This window comes from Pseudozyma hubeiensis (genome assembly GCF_000403515.1).
Source record: "Pseudozyma hubeiensis SY62 DNA, scaffold: PHS34, whole genome shotgun sequence".
Taxonomy (NCBI): Eukaryota; Fungi; Basidiomycota; class Ustilaginomycetes; order Ustilaginales; family Ustilaginaceae; genus Pseudozyma; species Pseudozyma hubeiensis.
The window spans coordinates 18,567-43,288 of record NW_012133816.1 but is presented as its reverse complement, the minus strand read 5'-3'; the positions used below and the strand labels follow the sequence as shown (position 1 = coordinate 43,288).

Here is a 24,722-nt window from a genome sequence, read left to right as displayed (position 1 = left end):
AACCCTAACCCTAACCCTAACCCTAACCCTAACCCTAACCCTAACCCTAACCCCTAACCCTAATCCATCAAGGAAGTCTTTGTAGTGCACGTCTCTCAGAGTTGACTATGAATGTCTGCGTTGTTGACTTTGGATGCCTTGGTCTTTTGTAGTGCATGTCTTCTGATTTGTAGTCTTGACTTTGACGCGCAATATTCCCAGATAATTCCAATGAACTACAACGCGTCCCAGAAAATTTGTAGTGCACGTCTTTGGCAATACAAAGATAATTCTGAGTGCGCGTCTCCATCGCCACTCTATCTCGCTTGTTCGCCATAAAACCCTAACGCTGCTGGGCGATTGAAGCTTCCAAAAGCGGCAAAGGTGGTTGTGATCTTGGCGAAGCGCGACAGGACTGCATTGATGCTTGGTAATCGTGAATAAGCGGAACAGAATTATAGATATTAGTAGCTTAAGGCCTAATCGGTCTTGCGAACAGATCCCGTGTCCGCGGGGAAGCTGTGCTGCAACCTGAAACCATCACGTTGCGAGTCATCGATGCGAGTCAAACTACGCAATTTCGCGATCATCTACAATAGCTTCTAGAAGCTGCCAGCCTTTGTCCGTCCCAATACTTTTGTAAATCTGCGCAGCATCGTTGTACGCTACCCGAGGCTGGCCATGGTGTTCCAATTTGGCTGAGAAAGAGAGCCTTATATCATTTTCATCTAAGACAATGTTGTGGATCTAGCTTTCTCACGCCCGCCGGCTCAACTCCGGATTGAGTCCCACCACATTTCCGTTTGTAACGCTGTCTGCGACTCCAACAAACTCTCAACTTCTTCGACAACTCCCATCATGCAGGCAGCTCTTCAAGCGCTGGAAGACACTCCCGTGATGACAGCAAGCGAAGCTCGAGCCTTTGCTGTGCGCTGCTTTCCAGGGGAGTGGCCCAGCGTTGAGGACGCACTAATCGAGGTCAGTCGTCTCTCTGGTGGAACGCAGAATCTTCTGACGGTGGTGAGAAGACGTCACACAACTTGCGGCAGCCAAGAGCCTGCTGTACTGTTGATCCGCAAGTATCCTCCCGAACGCGAAGAATGCCCTCAAGTGTATCATGCAACCAGCATCGAGGAAACCCTCGTTGCTTTCGAGGCTGGGCGAAAAGGATGGGGACCCAAGCTTTACGACACCTTCAAGGGCGGCAGAGTCGAGGAATACGTGGAAGCGCATCCACTGACCCCCGTTGAAGCCTCGAGTAAGCTCATCAGTGAGGAGATCGCTCGAATGTACGCCCGCTTTGCCTCCCTGGAAGTGCCTCTTTACCCCGGAAAAGTTTTAGATATTCTGGACGCCGCAGCACGGGACCTCAAGGCATTCCGCACTTGCCAGTCAAAGCTGCAGGAAATCTTCTCAGCGTTTGCCCGTCCAGGCGCTGAAAACATCGTCAGCAATGTCTTTGAAACAGACTGGGAGGCTGAGACTCGGTGGGTCCGATCGCTTTTTGCAAAGTACGGCTGTCAATCTGCTGTAACGCACTTTGACAGCAACTTTATGAACATTCTCGTTCGCGAGGATGAGCACGCCGGCAAGACAATGCTGATCGATTACGAGACTACCATGTCTGGCTTTCGAGGCATCGACATTGGCAGTCATTTCGCCGAACACATGTTCAGCTGGACGCACCCAGAGAACCAGCTTAATGGCTATCCATTTCCTCCCTTGGAGGCGCGAAAGCAATTTTGCAAGACCTACCTGGAAGAGAGCGCGCAACTCGGCATATGCGATGATAGCGGAGCTGAGCAAGTCAAGCACTTGCTAACGGAATCACAGATCGGAACCTTGTTCTTTGTAGTCCGTACGCTGGTAGACGTTCTCAAGTATCCCGAACCAGCTTCGTTGGATGCTACCATGGCTATTGTCGATGTCTACCATCAGACAAAAGCCGAATTCCTCTCTGTGCCCAATTTGGCATAGCAGGATTTGGTGCTTCTGAATGATACTGCTAGCCCCCCTGAACGGTGATTGTAACTGATTGTGGAGACTGGATCAGTACTTACAAGGTGCTGCCCGCTAGGAATAGGGTTACAACCGGCCTGCGCTACTAATGAAACTTGTAGAACTAGTCCATAGGAACATATTCCTTGCAGAACCCATTGCAGGGTCCAAATGAAGTCCTTGCTGCACAATGCAATGTAGAGCGGACTGTGATCGGCGCACGCGTGTGGGGAAACGTTGGCCGGCTTCTTCTTTTCAACCCTTGAAGACCTTGACAGCTATGTTTCTGTGGCGAGTACTCAGCATGTCAGGAGTGAATATCATATGCCAGTCGCCAGCCGCTGACTTTCTTCCTTGCTGCGACTGTACAAAGGAAGTCCTCTCGGGTCTTTTCGAGCCACTCCGAGGGCTAGTGTTGAGTCTTCCCGTCGTATTCTGTAATGAGGTCGCTGAGGCTTCAAAGACATGACAGTGCCATCGTCGAGCAGAGATCAGTATCGCGCAATGAGCTGACAGAACATGGGGCCCCGTTGGCCCGCTCGAACAAACGAGGCGTCTCCTGAATCAAGACCGATTGTGCACAACAAATCGCCTCGGCAGATCAAGGCGATACATTGTCAGTGTTGCCAGCTTTCGAAGATCATGCTTCGGTCGATATTGACAGTCTTGCGAGCCGGGCAGTTGTTCTTGAACGCAGACGGCGAAGAAAGAAGGAGATAGCCGCCTCAGCTTGAACTCGAAGACCGCATCACACAAAATGCATTTCCGCGGTCGCAACCGGCGTCTCTACACGATCCAAAGGTTGCGGAGTGGTGGCTCTGCACTTGCGATCGTCGGACATCTCGTCCGCAAAACGGCGAGCTGTTGCGAACGCGATTGAGAGTGAAGGCAGGGTCACATGAGAAACAGTGTTCCTGAACCTCACCACGTTGAATGTACAAGATAACCGACCGGTCATCCGCCCCGCACCTGATGCCATGCATGACGTTCGCTTACAGATGTCTTTCCCGATTAGAACAAGGTTGAGAGCTCGGCTATGGTGAACTCTTTCCGTTGACAGCAGGACTTCTGTGCGTTTTCTCGGGAAACACGGTCGATTCCGTGCTTTGCTGAGCCGCAACCCAGCGTCTCGGCTTGACGAGACCCGAAGTTGGCTTCACATCTGGCAGCGGCGCTAGAGGCGCAGTAGGGCGCAGTAGCGTCGCTCACCGGCCACCATTGTAACGATGATACGTACTGTTCCGCCGTGACACTCACAAAACAATATGCCGGGCACCCCGTTCACTCTCTTGGGTGGCACGCGACGCACAGCATTCACCATTCAGGTGATGGTCACAGGAAGGCGTTGCTGTGTGACACACCGTAAAAAATGTGTTGTTACCGCCGATAGGCGATTGTTCGGGATGACTGTGCTTGGGGCTGATTGGTGCGTGACCCAAATAAGAGTTTGCATGACGGTTGCGGTCGTCGGCCACGTGCAGCCTCATGGTCACGCGAGAATTCGCTGCACCGGCACTATCGCAGTGTAGGATCCTGAAACATCATCAGGTTAGTGCGACGACACAAATTTTGGCAGTGCTGTCAGGCTTCCACCGGCGAAACGATTCTGGTCACGCATTTGGTGTGGTCCGGCAGCAACTACCGTAGTGTGTGAGCGCCAAAATTGCGCTAGCGCGCTTGCAGAAGCAATCAGCTGCAGCTGTATTCCGACTTTTCCGACGCTTCCACCGCCACGAGCTGTCCACCAACGCCAAATGGCAGACAAGAGATTTGCGTGTTTGGCACCGGTGACCCTCGCTTAGCGTTGCTCCCCCTCAGCGAGCCAGTAACGAAGCTAGCCGCACTAACACCAAAGTTGAGAAGATCGTCCGTCTTTCATGCAGATTTTTGATACGTTCGTTGTAGCTACAGAATGAACCCTTAGGCCGGCGAGACCTCGTCCGAAGTAGAGGTGTGATGGCTCCGTCACTTACACAGACTCACCAAGACCGGACGGGTGACAACAAACCCATTTCGCATCACAGTGGCAAGATGGCCAGACAATGCGTCGCACACGACCCACAACGGAGCTCGGCAATGCAACGATCGCTTGTCAACGAGGGAACGGAGGCAACGAATCGACGCCCACCCTTGCGGGAATCTCATTTCGCTGCACTTGTGGCGCGGATGAACATGACCGCTGACTACCGTTGACTGGCAGGAGACGTCCAACGAAACGGCTGTGGGCTTTGGTCCTTTGCGCCCTCTACTCTCCTATCTGCAGTCAGTTCTATGCGTCAAGCTCGCACCATGTCCGTCTCGGCGGAGTTGATACTTGCGAACTCAAAAGGCATAAATAGACCCGCAGGACGGCGTCGCATCGATCCTTCCTCATACTTCAACGCCTACGGAAGCCCCTTTCTCCCTCGTTGCCATTATGAAGTTCACCTCCACCTTCGTCGCCCTTGCAGGCCTGGTTGCCTCGATGGCCGAAGCCGCCCCCCAGGGTGAGAAGCGAGCCTGTTCTCTGCCTTCGTCCTACAAGTGGACCTCTTCGGGTCCTCTCGCTTCCCCCGCCAACGGCTGGTCTAACCTCAAGGACTTCACCCACGTTCCTTACAACGGACAGCATCTGGTTTATGCTTCCTACTATGGCAACGGCAAGTACGGTTCGATGGGCTTCGCTCCCTTCTCTAGCTGGTCCAACATGGCCTCAGCCACTCAAACCGGTATGAGCAGCGCTGCCGTTGCACCTACCATCTTCTACTTTGCTCCCAAGTCCGTCTGGATCCTCGCTTCGCAGTGGGGTGCCAGCAAGTTCACCTACAGGACCAGCAGCAACCCTTCCAACCCTAACGGCTGGTCCTCGCCCCAACAGCTCTTCAACGGTGACGTCTCTGGCTCCAACACCGGTCCCATCGACCAGACGCTCATCGGTGACAGCTCGAACATGCACCTCTTCTTCGCCGGTGACAACGGCAAGATCTATCACTCCAAGATGGCCATCGGCAGCTTCCCCGGAAGCTTTGGCACCGCATCCCAGGTCGTCCTCAGCGACACTCCTCAGAAGATCTTTGAGGCCGTTCAGGTTTACAAGGTCTCTGGTCAGAACCAGTACCTCATGATTGTCGAGGCTCAGGGCAACAACGGCCGATACTTCCGCTCGTTCACCTCGAGCAGCCTCGATGGCCCTTGGTCCGTCCAGGCTGGCTCTGAAAGCGCTCCCTTTGCCGGCAAGGCCAACAGCGGTGCCTCGTGGACCAACGACATCAGCCACGGTGACATTATCCGATCCAGCCCAGACCAGACGATGACCATCGACCCTTGCAACCTGCAGATGCTCTACCAGGGCCGAAACCCCAGTGCTTCGTCCAGCAACTACGATGCCCTCCCTTACCGTCCCGGTCTCCTCACCCTTGCTTAAGTCTAAGGGGCTCATGCAATGGCTCGACAGCTGGTGTCAAAGTTGGGCGATATAGCACTCTTGGTTGTAAAATCTCATTGTGCAAGCGCTGGCAAATCACAGTTATGATTCCGCTGATCAAACAACACAGATCGTGCGGGAATGTTCAGGCTGTGGCTGTGAGACCTGGCGATGAATTTGTCGTGCTGTGCCCTCCGCAATCGGTTCGCACCAAGGGTCCGTGTGTGCAGTGGTGAGCCGAGAGACAGCGCCTGGAAGCGATTGGCTCGCTCAACAAATGAGATGAAAGGGGCAAAGAGTTGCTGAGACAGTTGCGAGACTACTCATCGAACGAGCGTGCGGGCCCATTGCTGCAAAACTTTGCCGAGAACATGACCTAAAGGCCACGCGCTGCGGTTCAGGCCCTGATGAATTGCCACGTGGATGAGACGGTCGAGCGACACCGAGTTCGTTAATGCGCCGACGCCTTGCACAAAGTAAACCTCCTTCTTGCGTGCCTTCCTGGACGCGCTCACTGCGCGCTCGGGCGTGGGTCGATCTATACGGACTGCCGCGGCGTCACCTGCACTCTGGTTCTGCTTGTTCAACTCGCTGAGCTGCGATGCAGACTGCTCGAGCACGAGATACTGGCAGAGAAGCGTCAGACATACCGTCGCATAAAAGAGGATGGAGTTTTCAGCGCCTGTGCCCGAAACGGTGGCATGAGCCATGTTGGACAATCCAGGATCGGTATTGAACCGACTTTGACTGGACGGATGTGCATTTCCACGGCTGCTGCCCCTTGCGCGAGGGTCGAAACCCGAGATGGGGCGATTGGCAGGTTCTAGATTGATCGGGGCAATGTCTCTGCGTGCCGCAAGACTCAACGCGAAGATCTTACTTGCCGCTCTGAAGACGTCGTCGCGATATTGCTCTTGCCGCAACGGTCCTTGCATCCACTTCTTCATTTGCAGTTTCGAGCGTCGCTGGCCTTTGCGACCAGACATGATCTGCACGGCTTTGAAGCTGACCAGCATGCGCAGTCTCGCACCGTAGAGCATGAGCTGAGCATCGTCCTTGCTTTGTGTGTCGATGCGGTTCAGGGTCAGCTCCTGGGATCGTAAAGCCATTGCGTCGGTCCAGGCTTCCAGCTCTGTGTCTTTTCGCGGCACCATCGCGACGTTCTGCGCATCATCGCCTTCGTCATCGTCGTGCAGCTCAGCGAGCTGAGTGAGAGCTGCGTCGACATTCCATCGACTGACAGCGACATTGAACACTGCCGCGCTGAGTACGAGCCTGGTGAGAGGCGAGGTATGAAGACGCGGCACAATGGCCTCGGCTGTGCTGGGCTGGCCCGCCGAGCCTCGCATTGACAAGAGATGCCGAAGTGTCCATTTTTCTACAGACGTGAGCTGGACACGAGCTAGGAGGGCCCAGTCCTCGGGTGATTCGGCTAGCCATAAAGATTCTGTGCACGGCAAGGGCGAGCGAAGCTCGCTTATTGTGACAGTGCAAGGAAGATCCCAGGCAAGGCTCAGATCGCTGTCGAGAATGAGCAAAGCCCAATTGAAACGTACCATCTCTTGGTTGCGGACCCACTTGAGCCATTCTTGCTCGCGCTTGTCCATGCTTGGGTTGCTGTGAGCCGGCGACGAAGATGCACTGATTGTGAGACAATTGCGGTCTACCTCGAAAGCTTCGAGCTCAAATAGCCGGCATCGGCGAGCCATGGTAAGGACGGTGTTGCGGAAACCCTCGAGGTACTCGAGTTTGGCGGGATCGCCCAGATTGCGCCAGAGTGCGTACGTGAGGAACAAGGTTTGCATGGAGGGGAGGTAACGGTGGCGTAGATGATTGATGCCAAACAGCTTGTAAGACACAGCGTGCACCAGAGAGCTGGTCAAGAGGCAGTAGGAGAATGCATTCTCCGCCTTTGAACAGAGGGCGCCTAAACAGGTGATGGCAGCCAGCAAAAGTGGATCGCAGGTGTCTGGGTCGAAAGTTGCTCGATGCAGGATTGGCAGGATGGGATCATAGTGCTCAAAGTAAAGTTGCACGAAGAGGTTCAACGTAGACGTCTTGATGGATCGTAGCGTGTCTTGAATACGTTGCAGATCTTCCGCTTCGACCTCACAATATCGAAACTCGTCGATCATGCGTTCCTTGGCCAGATCAGTCATCGGCGCCACCTGAAAGCTGTTTTCCAGCGCCGTGACTTCCTCGGATGCCAGAGGCACCTTGTGCAGACTCAGATGTCTGCCACCGTCGGTAGCTTTGGGACGATAGACGCTGGGCCACTGCTTCTGTCGACGCTTGCGACGTTTGCTCGAAAGGTCCGAGGGTGCGCGGGGAGAAGCGGCGCTACCGTGTTGCGCAAGCTGTGCCATCTCTTCGGCTGCGATCTCCTGCCTCGCAATGTCCTCTGGCGATTGCGCTGATACGGCGAGTTGCGACATGACGCGAGCCGATGGATCAGGGTGCCTGTAGCTCACTCGCTGATGCCGTGACTGGGCGGCCACATCTCTATTTGCGCGCTCCATGGGATCAAGGTCGGATGACTCTGACGACGAGTCGGGCGAGGAAGCTCTCGTCGGCCGTGCAGCTACCGATCGTCCGTGGGTAGCTTCCGACAACCTTGCTCGCTTCGCCGGAGGTCGATTCTGGTGAAGGCTTGGTCTGACTGCCTCGGGCTCCGAACCGGTTCTGCTGCCTTCGTCGGATGGCGTACCAGACCTCATAAAGCCGTTAGTAACTGCCTCGCTTCGGATACGCGCCAGCGTGGCAGCGGCATCGGCAGCATCCGTCGTTGCAGGCGATGCGGCGTTTGAAGCCAGACGTGAGGCGGCAGCACGCGGGAATGCTCGTGCCGTGTGTCCATTCGGAGACGTGTGCGAAGAATTCGTATCTCTTCTGCTCTGATTGTGATAATGCGACGGTCGACGTGACGAGCTCGCCCCTGCCGCAGCATGATGTAGACCTTGTTGATGGTGATGAACGATCGACGCCGCATCGAGATGAGGCTCGCCTCGCATTCCAGTCGCTGTCGGATCGGCATGATTGAAAAAGTCGGTCAGAAGGGGTACGCCTGGATCACCGAGGTAGGCTGTCCAGCCGTCATCCGGAATCTCCTGTTGGAGGAGCCAGTCCATCGGTAGAGGCGAGACGGCATCAGTCCAGGCATTTGCGTTGGAGAATTGCACCTGAGACTGCCTCCAACTCTCGAGATCGACTTGCTCGCTCAGCCTGTACTGTGGCGTCGCATCGAAGACAGTGTCGGCTCTGGGCATCGAGACTCCATCGGGTGCTGGCGGTGCATCTTTGGGTCGAGGAGATCCAAACAGATGAATCGAGGTTGGTGTGCTGGACAGGTGCAGAGACTGCTCTAGATGGTCCCGTGCGACGGAATCTGCGTGCGTTTCGGGTTCGACAAGCTTGACCTGAAACCAGTCAGGCTGCCGTATTGTAGCCCCGGACGCAGATGCGCGTGGGCTTGACCGCGCTGGGTCATGTGCGGAAGCGTCGTAATCGCACATGGAAGCTTTGTCAAGACGAATGCATCTGCTGCAGGCTGGCAGAGTACCATCGCAGCGCGCTTTTGCCTTGCTGCACCGAGAGCATGCTCGAGCCACTCGGCGGCTGGCAGCGAGAGATCGAGACGACAGCAAACTGGCGGACGCTTCGTTGGTATGCGTGGCCGCAGATCCGGACCTTGATTGTACGATCGTTAAGCTGCCGAGCTGAGACGATGAGGCACCGTGGAAGACGTCGCCAGATGCAGAATGCGCGCCATCTTCGACTGTCTCGGGCAGTCGATGCCTTTGCACGTGCTTCGCAAGCACATCGGGACGATGGAAGCGTCTTTCGCAGATCGAGCAAACTAGCGACGGCAGTTTGTTGTGCGTGGCCAGGTGCCGGTCCCGGTTGACCGCTCTGGAGAACGTCTTGTCGCATTTTGGGCATGCATGTACTTTGCCCGACTCTTTGACCGACTCGGCATCCATCGCCGACTACATGACTTGCTCACTCGAACGAGACGAGTGCAAGCCTTCTTAATGCACGATGATCCTTGCCGATGCAGGGCGCCGATGGATGTCTCCCAATTGTAAAGCAGATGAGTGGTGGAGACGACGACGGTATGGTCGACTTGATGGGTATGTTGGAAGCAATGGTGGAGAGGTAGAAGAGACTGACCAGCATAGACCCGTTCCGGCCTCATTGGAGTGCGGGGTACGGGGAAGATGGCGGAGCCGGTCGACTCATTTCGAGGACCCGCCAGCTCAAAGAACGGCTCCACCACCGGAACAGGCGTCGTTGAGGCTTTTGTTCCGCGTCAAGCGGACGCCGGAATTTCACTCAAATTTTCATTCGGCCTGGTGAAGGTCGATTTGGTCCACCGACTAAACTGTTTCAAGACAATGCAGTGTCTCTTGTGTCGCGGTTTCAAGCAGGAGCACAGACACGAGCAGACTAGATCGTGATCAGAAACACATGATTGCAAGAAAACCCGGGCCGTACAGAGGTGAAGCGTGACAGGAGCGTGACGAGACAAAGCAAAAGAGGATCAGAGCAGAAAGGTGTACAGTGACTTAGTCAATCCAGGCGAGCTGGCTAGTAGCGTGCAGTGAGGCGGCGCACTGCGGGTCCGAAAAAGTAGAAGGGGATGCCAAACGCAGAGACCACACCAAAGAGAATTGCGAGCACGTTGAACGCACCACGCGGTCCGGCCTTTTGGAGGAAGTCGACGGTGGAGAGCGATACACCGAAGCTGACAATGCCTCGCGACGAGCAGTACAGAAGCAGAATGGCTCCCGCACGCTCCGGGTAAGCGTCGATCGAGTACGTGTACGAGCTAAGGATGACCGCCGTAAAGGTAAAGTAGATGGCGTTCATAGGAATTGCAATGCCAGTCCAGTGCCACGAGTTGGGGTCTGCCAAGGTGCGGCCAAAGATGATGCAGCACGCGACCGCCAGTCCAACGGGCATGATGAGCGGGATGAGACGGTGTTCGGGCCGCGTCTGTCCATTGTTTCGCTTGGCGAGCTTCTTGACCAGCCAGTCTCCACCCAAGCCCTGCAGAGGAACGAAGAAGAGCGCGGTGATGAGCTGGGCGGACAGAACGTAGCCGATGGCCTCGTAGCTGAACCTGTAGGGTGGCGCTCCGAGTGCGCTAGCAAACTCGGTGGTCATGACGATGTACGCAGAGAGCGAGAGCGAGTTCATGAGCATCAACCAGAAGATGTTGGGGTAGAGCAACACGCGCACCGCCGACCACAGGCATCGCGCGGCCTCGCTAAACTTGGTTCGTCCCGTGAAGACGCGCAGTGTCGACCAGTAGGTGTATTCGCCGTAGGTGGCGGTATCGAGTACGGGCTTGCGCTTGTCGGTGTAAAAGATGGAGACGCTGGCGTTGATGTCTTCGGATGGCACCATTGCTCCTTCAGCACGCTCGTATCTCGATTCGGGAACAAGCACAATGCACAGGATGGCGACCACGAGCGAAACGATGGCGGTGATATAGTACCACCACCTCCATCCGAGATTGTCGGTGATGTGGCCTGTGGCAATCATCATGACGGAGAAGCCAATGGTCTGCATGCCGGAGAAGACGGCCATGCGGTTGCCGCGAACGTGGAGGAAGTTGATCTCTTGAATGATCATGGGGCACAGCGCTTCGGACTGTCCTGCAGCGAGGGACATGAACGCACGAACGATGAAGTGCGTGTTGAAGGATTGACTGAGACCACAGCCCAGCGAAGTGAAGGCCAGCAGTAGCGACGAGAAGATGAGCACTGGGCGACGACCGATTGCGATGGCGGCTGGGATACCAATCACGTTTCCAAGACCCATGAAGAGGGTCGGGTAGACAAGCAGATCCGAGACGCGTGGACTGCCGCGGTACTCTTTGAACATGAGGCCGACAAAGGCACCCATGCCAGACGAAAGCAGCACACTGAAGATCGAAAAGAGACCCAACACCACCAAGGTCGCCCACTTGCGCCACTCGGGCATGTTGAGTGGGTCATGAGGGTCGTTGGTTGGCTGAGGGATCAGCACAACCTCGTTGCCTCGGATGAGCGTGGTCTCGGTGGCGACTGCCTTCTCATTGTTCTTGAAGTTTTGCGAGCCGTACTCCATCGAGTCTACATCCACCACGTCGTTGGTGACGCCGTCGCCTTTGACGTCCATCTTGTCGTCCGAGCGATCGTGAAGCGACATACCGAAGTGGGCCGACTCGGGTCCGATAATGTATACGCTCTGGGTTGCTGTGGATATAGGGACGTGTTGGGTGTGTCGAAGTGAAGAGCGATGTGCTGAGAATGGGAGGCAGAGGGTATCGTTGGCAAGGTTCGGTCGAAGGTTATATGTCACTTGCACCTCTGCGCAAGACGCGCAGGTGCAGCGGTGATGTACTACAACCTGTTGGTGGATGTCTGTGCAGCTTCCAGGGGTGAGGCAAGACTGCAGCTTCCAGGGGAGTGGCAAGACTGCAGCTCCCAGGGCGACGAAGAATCCAGGAACCGAGGCTCTCTCTCGACGTGAAGTCGAAGCGCTTCGTGTCCGTAAGAGTGCAGCGACAAAATGCGGATAGACGGTACAAGGTCTGCCAGGCTCCAGACCTTCCCCGCTCGCGGCGTGCGGTGGCAAGCGTTAGGGCCAAACGACAACGCGGGGCCCCTTCTCTCAGGCGCTGGCTGCGAACCGACTCACTGCATCAGCAGATCCAGCAAGAGTTGCTTGTGTCGATGGGGTTCGGCAGTCTTCCGAGCGTCGAGCGGAGACATGCAGGGAGACTTCTTGCCAATAACGACCATGACAACACACCATGTGGTGGTGCAGAACGTATGTGGGGTCGTGTGGGGGAAAGACGATGAGGGTGGAGCCGCTACGGGCAAAGGTCTCGGTGTCGGGTTGTGTCTCACCCCGGATTCTCGGGACGCATGCCGGAGCCTGGGCTCTGGTGGTGGTGAGACGGCAAGGACGGGCTGCTTGGAGCCGTGCACCACATTCAGGCAGGTTGGTGGATATAGGAAAGGAACGCTCCGCGATGTGGCAGGGTGTTTGCGGGTTAACTCTTGGTCGTGACGAGCGGCGAAGAGATGAGAAAGTGAGGTGAGTGCTGAAACGCCCGCCCATCCCGCGGATTCAATTTCGCTACTGTACAAAGAAACGCGTACAGCTCGTTTAGAACGACGACGATGCCAAGGCAGACTGTTGTAGCAGGCAGACTGTAATTTTACCTGTCCACCAACAGCTTAGCGTCTTGCCGCTGCCTACAACGTTTCACCACGTGGAAGAGGCGCTGAGATGCATCAAAAATGGTGGAGCCCCCGTGTTCATTTTCACCGCGTTCCGGTAAGCGCTCCACCGTCCACAGATACCTTGCACTGCGCAGCCCCCACCCTTCCCGGCTCGGCTCGATGGAGCTTGGTTTTACAGCACAACGACGCAGCCGGAAAGGTAGCTCACCGAATGTTGTGGAAGTTCCGGCCTTTGCACCGCCAGCTCGATGCTGCTGGCACTGACCTCAGGATCAATCAGAGCGTGCCAACGAGGGCGTCGAGGCAGGCAGCAAAGTGGTGTGAACACGGACGAGTTGGATTGCAACGCACGACACAACTCTAAATGAAGGGCAAGATGATGTGGCTTGGATGCTCACTAGACAGGTGAATGTGGTGCTTGCCTCTGTTGATGCCCTTGTCGCCGTCCTGGGCGAACTCTTGGATCCTGACCTTTTGCCCAGAGACCTGCACTCTCAGAGACTCGCCCTTTTCGAACTGGATACCCATTGGCCAGATTGAGATGGGAACTTCGACGACTGTGCCCGGTTGAATCTTGTCTTCGCGGTCGTGAGGATGGAACGGGTAGAGCTCGTGCATGCTTCGGCTCTCGTCGATGCTCCGATGCGATGCCTTGAGCATTCCGACCGGCCCTAGGTAGACAGTCAAGTTGGACATCTCGCGCGGAGACATCTCTTCGAAGGAGTTGACCGGCACAGACGACCAAGGCAGATTCAGGTTGAGCATCTCCTTGCCATCCTTGTCCAGCTTTCGGATGATGACGTACACCTCCATGTCGTCCATGTCGTCGCATGACAGATACAGGTTGGCACGCACGAGACCGGCAAGCGCCTGATCCTTGTCGAAGGTATAGGTGAAGCCGGCAAATTCCTTGCTGCTTTCCGAGTCGTAGCTGACGACGCTTTTGGTTTGCGGCGCTGATGTTGAGAGCGTCTTGTCATCTTGCAGATAGAGCTTGCGGTAGTCCGTATTGGGCAAGGGGTAGTCGGTGGCATCGATGTAGTGGATTGGCTCGACGCCTTCGCCGTACTTTAGCAGCGACAAGCGCACCTTGGGCGTGTCCCTCTCCCAGCCATTGTCGACTCCTTTCAGGTATCGGTCAAAGAACTTGGCAAGATCGTCGATCGACTCTTGCACAGCCCAAAGATCGTACCATTCTTGGTAGGGATCCCATCGAAGCCACTTCTGATCGGTGGGCAGCTCCAAGAATCCTCGAACGCTTCCGACCGTATGCACGAGCGCCGAGTAGGAGCTGGTGATGTAGGCTGGGATCTTGATTTTGGAAAAGTCCGCACGCTTGTCCTCCCAATACGGGTTGGAGAGAGGGTTGCGTCGATACATCTCTGGGAAATTTTCCAGGCCGTACCGACTTCGGTGCGTGGTCTTCTCGATGAAGCCGAACAAGCCATAGTCCCAGATCCCGCCTCGGACGAATTGTTCGCGGAAGAGATCGGAGCAGGCCTCCCACGGCGCGATGCACTTGAGCGAAGGAGGCTGTTCCGCCGCGATGAACCATTGGCAGATGGCGAGATGGCTGTTGCCAGCAAGTGCCACGCTGCCGCTGCACCACGGCTTCTTGGCGATCTCTTCGATGACATCGTATCCATCCTCGCCCTCTTGTTTGCCCATGATGCAGATGTAGCCTTCGGAATCTCCGCCGCCTCTCGAGTCGACGTTGACCACGGCATAGCCCCGAGAACAGTACTCGGCCGGATCGGGTCCCTCGAACTTTTCGAGACCGCTGATCGCTCCTTTTGGGACGCCAAGACCGAAAGGCATGGGCTTCATCGAGACAATCCCGCTGTACTTCTTTCCGTAGGGACTCCATGCAAGGATGGCGGGTACGCGATCGGCCTCGTTCTGAATCGACTCTGTGGTGGCGGGACGGTATACGTCACAGTACAGGGTGCAACCGTCGCGGACTTGAATCCCGACGTCGTGTTCTACGATGATGTCGCAAGGCAGCGGTCGAGAGTCTTCGTACATCTTCCATCCCTTCGGAAGCCTTTCGACCTTGCCTGGATTGAAACCAGCATAGCCATTTTCACCGATCTTGGGAGCCTGAATCGGCTTGTAGTATGTCTGAACCGGAGGCGGCATTCTAACTGGTCCTCGGTGAAGGAACAAGAGTGCAGATGAGACGCTGTAGCTCGCAAATTTCGGCAGGGACCTCGAGGCGATTCCGGTTCGCCTTCCGCTGATGGACAGCAATGAAGATATGCGTATGTTGGCCAGGTGAGAACTGATTTTGCCGTAAGGAAGAATATTCCGTCGTAGAAGTGGTAGCTTGTCAAGACGCTGATGACCGGAGTCTTGTTTATATTGATGCTCCTGCCTCAGCCGCTAGAAGGATTGATGTTGGTCTCGTCGGGTGGTCAGTGAGCTCAGGGTCCACTCTTTCGATGAGGAAAGGATCTCGCTCTGCGGCTGGAGGCGGATTGTCGGCTGACATGAAATCGGCTCCACCCGCGAAGCGCCTTCACAGTGCCATATGCTGCTCGAAGACCCCGCGTGGACTCGGGCGAGGGTCGTGGTCGAGCGGCGGTCGGCTCCACCGGCGATGTTTTTTGCGGGGGAGATAGCAAGCAGCGAATTTCGGTGGAGTCAGCCACCGTCCTAATTGCATTTGTTACCATCAAACGAGCCGACTGTGTTTCGTTGTGGTGGAGCCTACATGCATCATGCACCGTTCAGCGATACACGCATTGCAAGCTCGAGCATTCGTGTGGCGTTTCTCGCCCATGTATTCCAACTCGGCCTCGCACCCATTTGCTGGGGTTGCACGAGGAAGAATATAGACCTTTGCTGCTCCACCATGGCGGCGGAGACAGCTGTATCACTCCACCAGCACACTGAGAGGGTAAAGGCAGCCCGTCCAAATCATCGAGGAGCATTGCGCCAGACCGGGTGAGCCACAAGGTTCAGGACGATGGGAGGTATAAAGACATGCCAGGTACTCCGACGATATCTCGTGACAAGCACTCAAGCCTACCACCTCTCAATACCCAGTACAACCCTCGCAACAACCTTCAAGATGGCTCCGACTGCTACTGCTCCCAACGTCGTGGTCCCCGAGGCACCAAAGTCAGGTTTCAAGGCGGCTTTGCCCAAGGTACACTCTGAAAGTATCATCAAGCCCACCAAGACCGTCTATGGCGACTGGCGCGACGACTTCTTCCGCGATGGCTTTGTCGTGCTTCCCAATGTCTTGTCTGCTGAGAAGGCCGACTACTACCGAGGCAAGTTGCTCAACTGGATCACGGGCTTCAACCTCGGTCTGGATCTAGAGGACGAGTCTACCTGGACGGCTGAACACCTGCCTGTCAGCTTCAAGTCGATGTTCCTCAACTACTGTGCGCCTCACGAGCGATTCATGTGGGAAGCGCGCTGCGAGCCCGGCGTCATGGACCCTTTCGCCAAGCTGTACGGCACAGACGAGCTGTTGGTCAGCTTCGACTCGTTCAACATCGGTCTTCCACGACGCAAGGATCTCACCTTCCAGCCATGGCCTCACTGCGACCAGAGCCCGGATCGAGTTGGCCTGGCCTGTGTGCAAGGCATCCTCAACCTGTACAACTCTGGACCTCAGGACGGCGGTCTGATCGTCATGAAGGGATCTGCGCCCCTTTTCGAAGAGTTCTTCGAGCAGCTGCCCAAGGAGAAGCGCTTCTCGTCGCCCCACGTCCACAGCGACTTCTACCTCTTCAACGAGGAGCAGGTCAAGTGGTTCGAAGATCGCGGCTGCACGCAGTACAAGGTAGAGGCCAAGCCTGGCGATCTCATTCTGTGGGACTCGAGGACCATGCACCACGCTGCGTTCCCCATGGGCAACGAGATTCGCACCGTCATCTACACGTGCTTTGCGCCTGCATCGCAGTGCTCTGCCGAAGACCTGGAGAAGAAGCAGGCGCTATTCCATCGCTTCGAAGGAACCACGCACTGGCCCAACTGCAACATGTTCGGGCAAGGCAAGGCCAAGAAGGGTGGCAAGCGCGAGTCGACCGAAGTATGTCCACTTGAGCGAGATGAACCGATCGAGAAGCCCATCGTCACCGAGCAGATCAAGAAGCTCGCCGGTCTCGTCCCCTACTAAATACCTGCTAGAAAGCCTTTTATCTTGCTGTCCCGCCCTTGTCCGTCTCGTAGCATTGCATCCTGTATCAGAAACGAAAAAAGAGTCGTTGTCGCTTTTCTTACTTGGCCACTTTGCGTGCGTACACAAGGCTGACACCTCCGCTGGTGTCATATGAGGTCTACGTGCCTAGTCTTTGGGCTGACAGCTCCAAATCTGTGAAGCGCATAAAGCCGTGGCAAAAATGAGGTCGCATAATTCACGCTTTCGGTGATAGCTCACTGAACTGATGGTCTGCGTCGCAACCCTTCGAGCCGCGCCCCCCTTCATCCCCATGACTGGCCTCAACAAGGATCAGCTGTCGTCCGTATATGTTGCTCCGTATATGTTGCTCCGTATATGTTGCTCCGTATATGTTGTTCCGTATATGTTGTTCCTGTCGTACACAGTCTCAGCAATGATGGCGAAAGTAGAATCTGACTTGGGGCTGTGGCTCTAACATTTTGCATTCTTCGAGCAGCCGGATCTCGGACGTGGAGGCCAAGGAAAGTTGTTCTTACTCTCCACCTTGCCTCTCGTCTTGCACTCCGTCAACATCCTCCGCATTTGACCACAGCCTGACCATGTCCGCAGCAGCATCTTCGAATGCGTCAGGCTCTGGAGCGTCTTCGCATTCTTCCACGCCTGGCCCAAATATGCCAGGGCAAGAGCCATCTAACTCGCGCCACCCACCAACCCAGAAAAGGCGGCGATCACAGTCCTTCGACACGGACGATTTGGACTCTGATTCCACAGGAGAAGACACTCTTGGTCCTCAGCTCGCGCCACCAATAGGCGATGAAGGGACGAGTGACGACGATGAAGATGTTGGACCACCGCCACCTCCTACTGCAGAATCAGCCTCTGCTTCTCTCGATGGTCCCAGAACCAAAAGGGTCAACGATCCCGGCCCAGACACCTTGCAACCGGCACAGAAGAAGAGAAGGGCAACCACTCTTGCACACCAGGCAACGTATCTCGCGGCGTTGCCGTCCTCTGATCGCTACTTCAAGTCGCTGATGCATCGGGACACGGTCAACTCGGTCACTGTTACTCCGCGCTCCAACTTTGTCATCACCACCAGCGTCGACGGATGGGTCAAGTTCTGGAAAAAGTCCTCGCTTGCCCCTTCGGCTACTGCGGCTTCAATGTCATCTAGACCCAGCAACGGCGTTCCGTCAGCGTCTACGCTCTTCAGCGGATCCTCTGTGGTGGAATTCGTCAAGCAATACCGTGCCCATCTTGCTCCCATCATCGCCTGGAGCTGCTCGGCCGATGGTGCATCCTACGCAACACTCGACGCTGAGGCCAACGTCAAGATATTTGATGTGGACAACTTCGATATGATCAACATGATCAAATTGCCTTACAAGGCACGTACCTTGGCGTGGGTTCATCGTCCGGGCAATGCGCGTACACTGCTCGCGATAACAGACGAAAGCTCGAGCCAGATTCGCATCTACGATGGCAGAAGCGCTCCGTCTCAGGCTAACAATAACGGCGCGGACGACTCGAAGCAGGACGACTCCGCCTCTTCAATGACGCCCTTCGGCTCTACCAGCACAACTCATCAACCGATCCTTACAGTGTCCAAGGTGCACCGTGCTCCCGTCCACATCCTTGCCTTCAACGCGCATCACAACGTTGTTGTTTCGTGCGACGTCACTGGCTTTGTCGAGTATTGGACTCCGGAGGAGCCTTTCTCGATCCCTTCGTCAAACAGAATCGCTGGCATTTTCGAGTTCAAGTCGGCAACGGATCTGTTCGAGTTCAAGAAGACCAAAACGGTTCCGACAACCCTCACGTTCTCGAGAGATGGCGAGAAATTTGCCGTATTTTCCATCTTGGATCGTCAAATTCGTATCTTCGACTTCCGCTCGGCAAAGGTCGTTCGACGGTATGACGAGAGCCTCGAAGCTGTCCAAGCTCTTCAAGCTTTGCCGCCGCCAGAGGATGCTCCTGGCACGCCGCTCGGTGAGCAGGAGGCAACAAGCATGACCGTCGATGCCTCGCAGCCTCGAGTCAATTTCAAGGTGGATCAGATGGACTTCGGACGCAGGATCGCATTGGAGCGAGAGATCTCGGCGTCGAGCGCCTCAGGCCCGCTCTCAGGACTCGCTAACGCCTCTTCTGCTGCGCTGTGGAATGTGTTGTTCGACGATTCGGGACATTTCATCATCTATGCATCCCTCCAAGGGATCAAATTCGTCAACTTGGTAACCGATCACTGCGTCCGTCTGCTGGGAAAGGACGAGAGCGTTCGCTTCATGCATCTTGCCCTGTTCCAAGGCGCACCGGACAAAAAGGTGAGCTCCCTCGCAGCGGCCGCCTCCGAGAATCCTCTGCTTGCAAAGCAGGGCTTGGTGGACCCAACCTTGTTCGCCACTGCTCACGGACGCGCGCGGTTCTACATGTTCACAAGAGTCGACCCGGATGCGATGAGTGCACCATCCACAGACGGAGCATCGGGTAGCGGTGCCAGCGAGAACCGCGATGTCTTCAACGAACGTCCGACTCGCGAAGAGCAGACCATCGCCTCGGCCACAGCCCTGACTGGCAATGGTCGCGGCCGCTTCAGTGCCGCAACCGGAGACAAGAATTCGTCAGGAGCCGGATCGAAACACACTTCGGCTACACTACACACCACCCACGGCGATATCCACCTGACGCTCTTCAATGAGCTTGTGCCCAAGACGTGCAAGAACTTCGTCGGGCTTGCCAAGAAAGGATACTACGACAACGTCATCTTTCATCGCATCATCAAAAAGTTTATGTTGCAGACCGGCGACCCTCTCGGCGACGGAACGGGTGGCGAGAGCTTGTGGGGCGGCAACTTTGAAGATGAGTTTCACCCGAGCCTCAATCACTCAAATCCTTTCACGCTAAGCATGGCCAATGCAGGACCAAACACGAACGGAAGCCAGTTCTTCATCACCACGGTTCCGACGCCGTGGCTGGACCGTAAGCATACCGTCTTCGGCAAAGTGGATGGAGGCGTCGATGTGGTGAAGCGCATCGAAGAGGTCAAAGTGGATAGCAACGACAAGCCCCGACAGGATGTGCGCATCATCAACGTCAGCCTTCGCTGATGTAGCTGCTGGAGAATCAAGTGCAGAGGAGACGTCTTCAAAACTTTTGCGCGACTTGAATGTGTCACTATGATTACAGAAAGTGTGCAACAGTCTATGTACCTTGTGTAAACGGTTGATGCTCGCGACGCGTTTTGCAATGCCTTCTTGGCTCAAGAAAGCGTCTTAATACCGGCGTCAAAGGTGCCTAGGAAGACGGCACCGCCCAATCCGATCCACATTGTGCGCGGGAGGAAGCCGCTGAAGAGCGTCTTTATACCCTCTGTACGCCCAATATGCAACAATGTCGGGATTATGTTTGTGTTGACACCGCGCGGGAGCGTCTCGAACATCGTAGCAGCAGCAGCAGCCGAGGAGCCGGATGCTGATTTCGTACCTGTGGCAGCTGCCTGCTTGGTGTGCAGCATGATGCGGGTCTTCACCACGTCCAGCGGTGTAGTAAGGCCGGCGGCGATTGCGCCTGCAATGCTTCCCGCAAGACCAGCTTGCCAAGTCGGCAGGTTGCGGACCAGCTCGAGATCCGATACAGACGTCAGAATACCGTCGTTGGCTATCGTGTCGATCGGAACGCCCTGGGACCGAAGCCTGGATCGAGCCATTTCGAGCTTGAGTTTCTCGTACAGGGGGAACTGGATGCAAGTGAATGGAATCTCACGGCCGACCGTACTGCCAAATCCTCGATAATAGCCGCGTAGACCTGCCTCTTGAAAGACCTTTGTGAATGCCTGAAAAGTTGTGGTACCCCTACCGTATGCCATGGTCTGCTGACGAGACTTGATCACCTCGGTTGGCACGCGGATGAGGCAGGCGGCAATTTCGGCGATCGAGGCAGCAGCCATGTGCACTCCAGCAGGACCCAAGGTGCCTTCGCCACCAAAAACACCTGGCGCCCACCGCACGAGTGCAGGCTTCATCGACTCATACGTGGTAAAGAAGACGGCGGCGCCAGGAGCCGAGCCGACGGCTGTTGAGGCGAGTCCACGGTAGACGCCGGAGAATCCGCCTGCTGCCCAAAATCCCTGTGCAGATTGCAGACGCGTCTTGATGGTATCTATTGGGAAGAAGAGCAGGTCGACGGTGAGACCAGACAGAGCACCAGCTGCGAGCGCCGAGGCGAAAGGTGGGCCGGTCTCCGCTGCGCTCACATCGGTCAAGTTGGCTTCGCTGCCTTCGAGCACAGAAGGGATGGAGCAATGTGGTGTCCTCGCCTGCGTCCGTGTCGGGCGCTCGTTCGCCAAACCAGCGGATGCTCCTCCCGTCCTGTTCATTGGGTCGTCGGAGCCCGGACTGAGATGGCCAGAACCGAGCCGAGCGCACGTGCCGCTGGTTGCTTAGGCCTCGTGTTGGAGCCAGCGCCGAGGCAGATGTGCAACGATCGATGAGCCTAACGAGCGAGGTAGACAGAGAAAGCGACTGCGGTTGTGATGGTGAGCCTCGAAGAGGCCTCTTGACGACAGACAGACCCCAAAAAAAAAGCTTCGGAAGAGCCTTGCAGCACGGAAACGCCGATAAAGGCCGTGCACAATTGCGCCGCTGGAAGAAATCGCGACCCTCGCGTGACTGGCGCCCAAGCTGGCTTAATTCTCATCTGCCATCATTGCTTGCTACCGATCAGCCCGAGGAACCTCAGTACAACGGTGGTCGGACGGCATAAGTCGCGATATTCGACTCGTGCGTTCAGCTCGCTCAACTGAATTCTCTCAGAAGCACCCATTGCGCTTGCTTATTCGAGGGATGGCAGAGGTCACGTATATTGTACAGTACAGCAAGGGAGCGGCAGGCCTTAAAGTATGAAGAATTTGTTACTGCTGTGCAACGCCGAACAGTCCGGTCAAGTAGCCCTCGTAGTCGTAGACAGCATCTTCGACACCGTCGACGCGCACCTGCGGCATCGCAGCTTTGAGGTAGTCGATTGATCCTTGCGGTAGCAAGGCGAGGCGCAGATCGAGCTCCGTGACGTAGGGCTTGTCGCCAGCCAGGCCCTGGAACGCCTCGAGCAGCTGATCGGGTGAGGTGGTGTCCTCGGTGATCTCGCGAAGGAAGGTGAGGAAGGCATCGTACGAGACGGCACCGAACGTCTCGCACAGCTGCAAGTGGATCTGGTCTATGTCGTCCTCGGTGTAGATGATGCCCAAACTGGCAAGTGCTGCGCCAAGTTCGGGAACGGTGAGCGTGTTGGAGGCGTCCTTGTCAAAGTAGCGGAATGTGGACTCAAACTCTTCGAGCTGGGCAGGTGTGAGGTTGGTATGCTGTCGCGAGACGATCTGGTTCTCGATGAAGGCCAGCTTCTTCGAGACGCTCGCCCGGACGAGCTCCCACTCGAAAGCAAGATCGCTAAGTGTAAAGATGGTGTGGTCGTTCTCTTCCACCTTGGCGTCGGTGCATTGCTGCTCGAGCGTCGTGATGAGCGTAAGCCGCTCTTTGATGGGGTCGAGTTGCGCCAGAAGATGCTTGACCACATCCAGCTGGGCTTCCAAGTCGCCCTCGAGGGTGACGATACCGCCGGCTACTTCGCGCAGCTGGCGCTCAAACGCGTTGGCAGCTTGTGCGAACTTGACTCTCAGGCTTTCCTTGGCGTTGCGGATCTCGGCATTAATGGAGCGACTTCGGTGCGCTTCCGCTAGCGCTAGCGTTGCCCACGCTGCGTCAAGTTCAGCCTGCCGGAGGCCCTGCTGCGGGAGCCATTCGGGAAGATGGTAGGTCTTGAGCTTTGTTTGGATGTTACCGAGAAGCGCTGCCAGGTCCGTCCTTTCACGCACCAGCTCGCGCTTGACGCCGATTTTGTACTCGTTGAACTGCGTCAGCTGCGAGCGAGCGTCGGCGTAGGTGCCTGCAAATGTGGCCGCGACCCATCCATTCTGAAGGTCGGACATTGACTCGACGAGCCGACGGGCCCTCCGCTCGTAATCTTGTTGCATGACCCAGGCGCCGTGCATGACGTCGGCGAAAGTAGCCACGCGACGGCTGACCACCTCGGCCTGCTCCATGGAGCTGAAAGCGTGGAAGTACTGTGCGACGTAGGTCATCACACTGCGCTCGTCCGGTTTGGGTCGATCGCAGAGATCCTCGACATCGAGCAGCTGTGGGATGCCGAGATGCTCCTCAGCGACTTGAAACGCTGTACGAGTGCAGGCATGAGGATCGTTTTTGGGCAGAGCGTCAAAGTTGAGCAAGTCCGGGCGGTGTCGATGAATCAATGCGCAAAGTGCAAGGCCGTCCTTGAAAGAGGTGGTAAAATTGGTGACTTCGACCTCCTGGTAAGGAGCTGTCTTTCTCTGGCACCACAAGAGGAGACCCTCCTTGGCCGTGACTCCCTCCTCGCTGATGTCGGCAATGGTGAAACGCAGAATCAGCGTCCAGATCATGCCGAGGATGAGCTTGAGATTGCCGTCGACGATGTCCTCGGCGCCGACGTTGGTCAGCACGACACCTCGGCTCTTGATGAACTCCAGGGCGAGGTTGACGTTCTCGGCCTTCTGTACACGCATGCGCGGATTCATGTAGAAGCGGCCGAGCGAGGTGTCTCCCATGATCTCCATAAGCTGTACGAGCTTGACACCATCGGAAAGATCTGTGGCGAGCGATCGCATAGGGGCAATCTGCCTAGCCTCGAGCTTGGTGTTGAGCCTGTTTGTAGGTGCCGAAGGAGCGAGCTTGTGTCAGCGGCCGAGATTCGAAGATCATGAAACATCAGCGGATCAAAGCTCTGTTAGCTCGTCTTACCATTTTGTGAAGGTCTTTGCCTGGACCTCCTCCCAGCCTCGATCCTGATCGGGCAGGCCGACAAGAACAGAGGATCGTTTATACGCCATCAGTGGGCTGCACGCAGCTCGCCAGCCTAGACTGGCTGCAACGTTCGGTAATGCCGACTTGCAACGGAAAAGAGGAAAGCTGACCCGAGGGAATCGCAGTTGTGTCTTTCGGGACTACCGGCACGTTGAGTAGCACGGGAGGGACAGATTCTGCGGGAGTCGGCTTGAGCGCTGACAATCGCGGTTACGAACGAGCTCTCGTATGTGGTGAGGGGTTTCGAGTGGTGTTGCATGTATGTGCTCGACGGGCAGTGTGGGTGATGGCACAGTCTCCACTTTGAGTGGCCAGCCCGTGGCTCCGCCTTCGGGCTGCGGCCTAACGTGTTGCTTTTTCAGGCACTTCAGCTGCTGCGTGCAATCAAAATCTCAGAAGATCATCACCAAGTTGCCGAGAAAACAAGGGTTCGCATCGGTCTCACGCGTCAGACCCTTGAGACCAACACCTGACCGTGGCTCTCCAACTTTTTTCATGTGTGTTTGTTAAACCCAATCTCCCCTCACGACCGCTTTGCGAGCTGCGTAATTCACACGGCGCATCTCAACCCACACGCTACGTTGCAGTTGTGTGCCTTGCAGAGAAGCGACCACAGCTTGAGAACAGCAACCTTCTAGCGAGCGCCCACGTCATAGAGTCTACAACTCGTCAGAGGCAGCCCATTCGCCCGTCGGCGCTTCGCCGATCCGACGAACCGGGGTGATGCGTACGCAGTCCTGACTGGAATCTGATGAAATTGGAGCTCCAGGTCGGGGCGGTGCTCCGATGTCACGGAACGATTTTCGGTCTGACAACCGACTTTGTGAGGACGCGTGGGAAAAGATGCGCTTGACTGCATGTCATCCACATGCTGTGCGCCAACAAGGGTCTCATTCGAGGAACTTGGACTGCATCTTTAGACTACAATTGTGCGCCAGCTGCAGCTTTCTCGATTGCCTCCAATTCCGGTCGCAGTGACGACCAACATCACCTTCCGGCAACGGCATTGGCCCCGACACCGTTCACTGCATCCACATCGTCGCACACGGCAGCCCAAATTGCGTCGCTGTCGGCAAACG

The 24,722-nt window shown here is 56.0% G+C and overlaps 10 protein-coding genes across 10 annotated transcripts; 4 read left to right on the top strand and 6 right to left on the bottom strand.

Moving 5' to 3' along the window:
- Positions 1-837: 837 nt before the first annotated feature.
- Positions 838-1,956, top strand: PHSY_003374 (choline kinase; the record flags this gene model as incomplete). The annotated part of the gene is made up of 1 exon (XM_012333995.1): positions 838-1,956. One exon carries the CDS (start codon positions 838-840, stop codon positions 1,954-1,956), a length of 1,119 nt encoding a protein of 372 aa, XP_012189385.1.
- Positions 1,957-4,441: 2,485 nt separating this feature from the next.
- PHSY_003373 (glycoside hydrolase) lies at positions 4,442-5,380 on the top strand (the record flags this gene model as incomplete). The annotated part of the gene is made up of 1 exon (XM_012333994.1): positions 4,442-5,380. One exon carries the CDS (start codon positions 4,442-4,444, stop codon positions 5,378-5,380), a length of 939 nt encoding a protein of 312 aa, XP_012189384.1.
- Positions 5,381-5,703: 323 nt separating this feature from the next.
- On the bottom strand, positions 5,704-9,360 carry PHSY_003372 (hypothetical protein; the record flags this gene model as incomplete). Its single annotated transcript, XM_012333993.1, has 1 exon — positions 5,704-9,360. The coding sequence occupies one exon, from the start codon at positions 9,358-9,360 to the stop codon at positions 5,704-5,706; it is 3,657 nt and encodes a 1,218-aa protein (XP_012189383.1).
- A 607-nt stretch (positions 9,361-9,967) lies between these two features.
- PHSY_003371 (transporter) lies at positions 9,968-11,575 on the bottom strand (the record flags this gene model as incomplete). The annotated part of the gene is made up of 1 exon (XM_012333992.1): positions 9,968-11,575. The coding sequence occupies one exon, from the start codon at positions 11,573-11,575 to the stop codon at positions 9,968-9,970; it is 1,608 nt and encodes a 535-aa protein (XP_012189382.1).
- Positions 11,576-12,978: 1,403 nt separating this feature from the next.
- On the bottom strand, positions 12,979-14,757 carry PHSY_003370 (hypothetical protein; the record flags this gene model as incomplete). The annotated part of the gene is made up of 1 exon (XM_012333991.1): positions 12,979-14,757. One exon carries the CDS (start codon positions 14,755-14,757, stop codon positions 12,979-12,981), a length of 1,779 nt encoding a protein of 592 aa, XP_012189381.1.
- Positions 14,758-15,472: 715 nt separating this feature from the next.
- Positions 15,473-16,750, top strand: PHSY_003369 (hypothetical protein; the record flags this gene model as incomplete). Its single annotated transcript, XM_012333990.1, has 2 exons — positions 15,473-15,564; positions 15,667-16,750. The coding sequence occupies 2 exons, from the start codon at positions 15,473-15,475 to the stop codon at positions 16,748-16,750; spliced, it is 1,176 nt and encodes a 391-aa protein (XP_012189380.1).
- A 602-nt stretch (positions 16,751-17,352) lies between these two features.
- Positions 17,353-19,857, top strand: PHSY_003368 (hypothetical protein; the record flags this gene model as incomplete). The annotated part of the gene is made up of 1 exon (XM_012333989.1): positions 17,353-19,857. One exon carries the CDS (start codon positions 17,353-17,355, stop codon positions 19,855-19,857), a length of 2,505 nt encoding a protein of 834 aa, XP_012189379.1.
- A 152-nt stretch (positions 19,858-20,009) lies between these two features.
- Positions 20,010-21,125, bottom strand: PHSY_003367 (hypothetical protein; the record flags this gene model as incomplete). The annotated part of the gene is made up of 1 exon (XM_012333988.1): positions 20,010-21,125. One exon carries the CDS (start codon positions 21,123-21,125, stop codon positions 20,010-20,012), a length of 1,116 nt encoding a protein of 371 aa, XP_012189378.1.
- A 534-nt stretch (positions 21,126-21,659) lies between these two features.
- PHSY_003366 (hypothetical protein) lies at positions 21,660-23,447 on the bottom strand (the record flags this gene model as incomplete). The annotated part of the gene is made up of 1 exon (XM_012333987.1): positions 21,660-23,447. The coding sequence occupies one exon, from the start codon at positions 23,445-23,447 to the stop codon at positions 21,660-21,662; it is 1,788 nt and encodes a 595-aa protein (XP_012189377.1).
- An 855-nt stretch (positions 23,448-24,302) lies between these two features.
- On the bottom strand, positions 24,303-24,650 carry PHSY_003365 (hypothetical protein; the record flags this gene model as incomplete). Its single annotated transcript, XM_012333986.1, has 2 exons — positions 24,303-24,496; positions 24,635-24,650. The coding sequence occupies 2 exons, from the start codon at positions 24,648-24,650 to the stop codon at positions 24,303-24,305; spliced, it is 210 nt and encodes a 69-aa protein (XP_012189376.1).
- Positions 24,651-24,722: the final 72 nt, after the last annotated feature.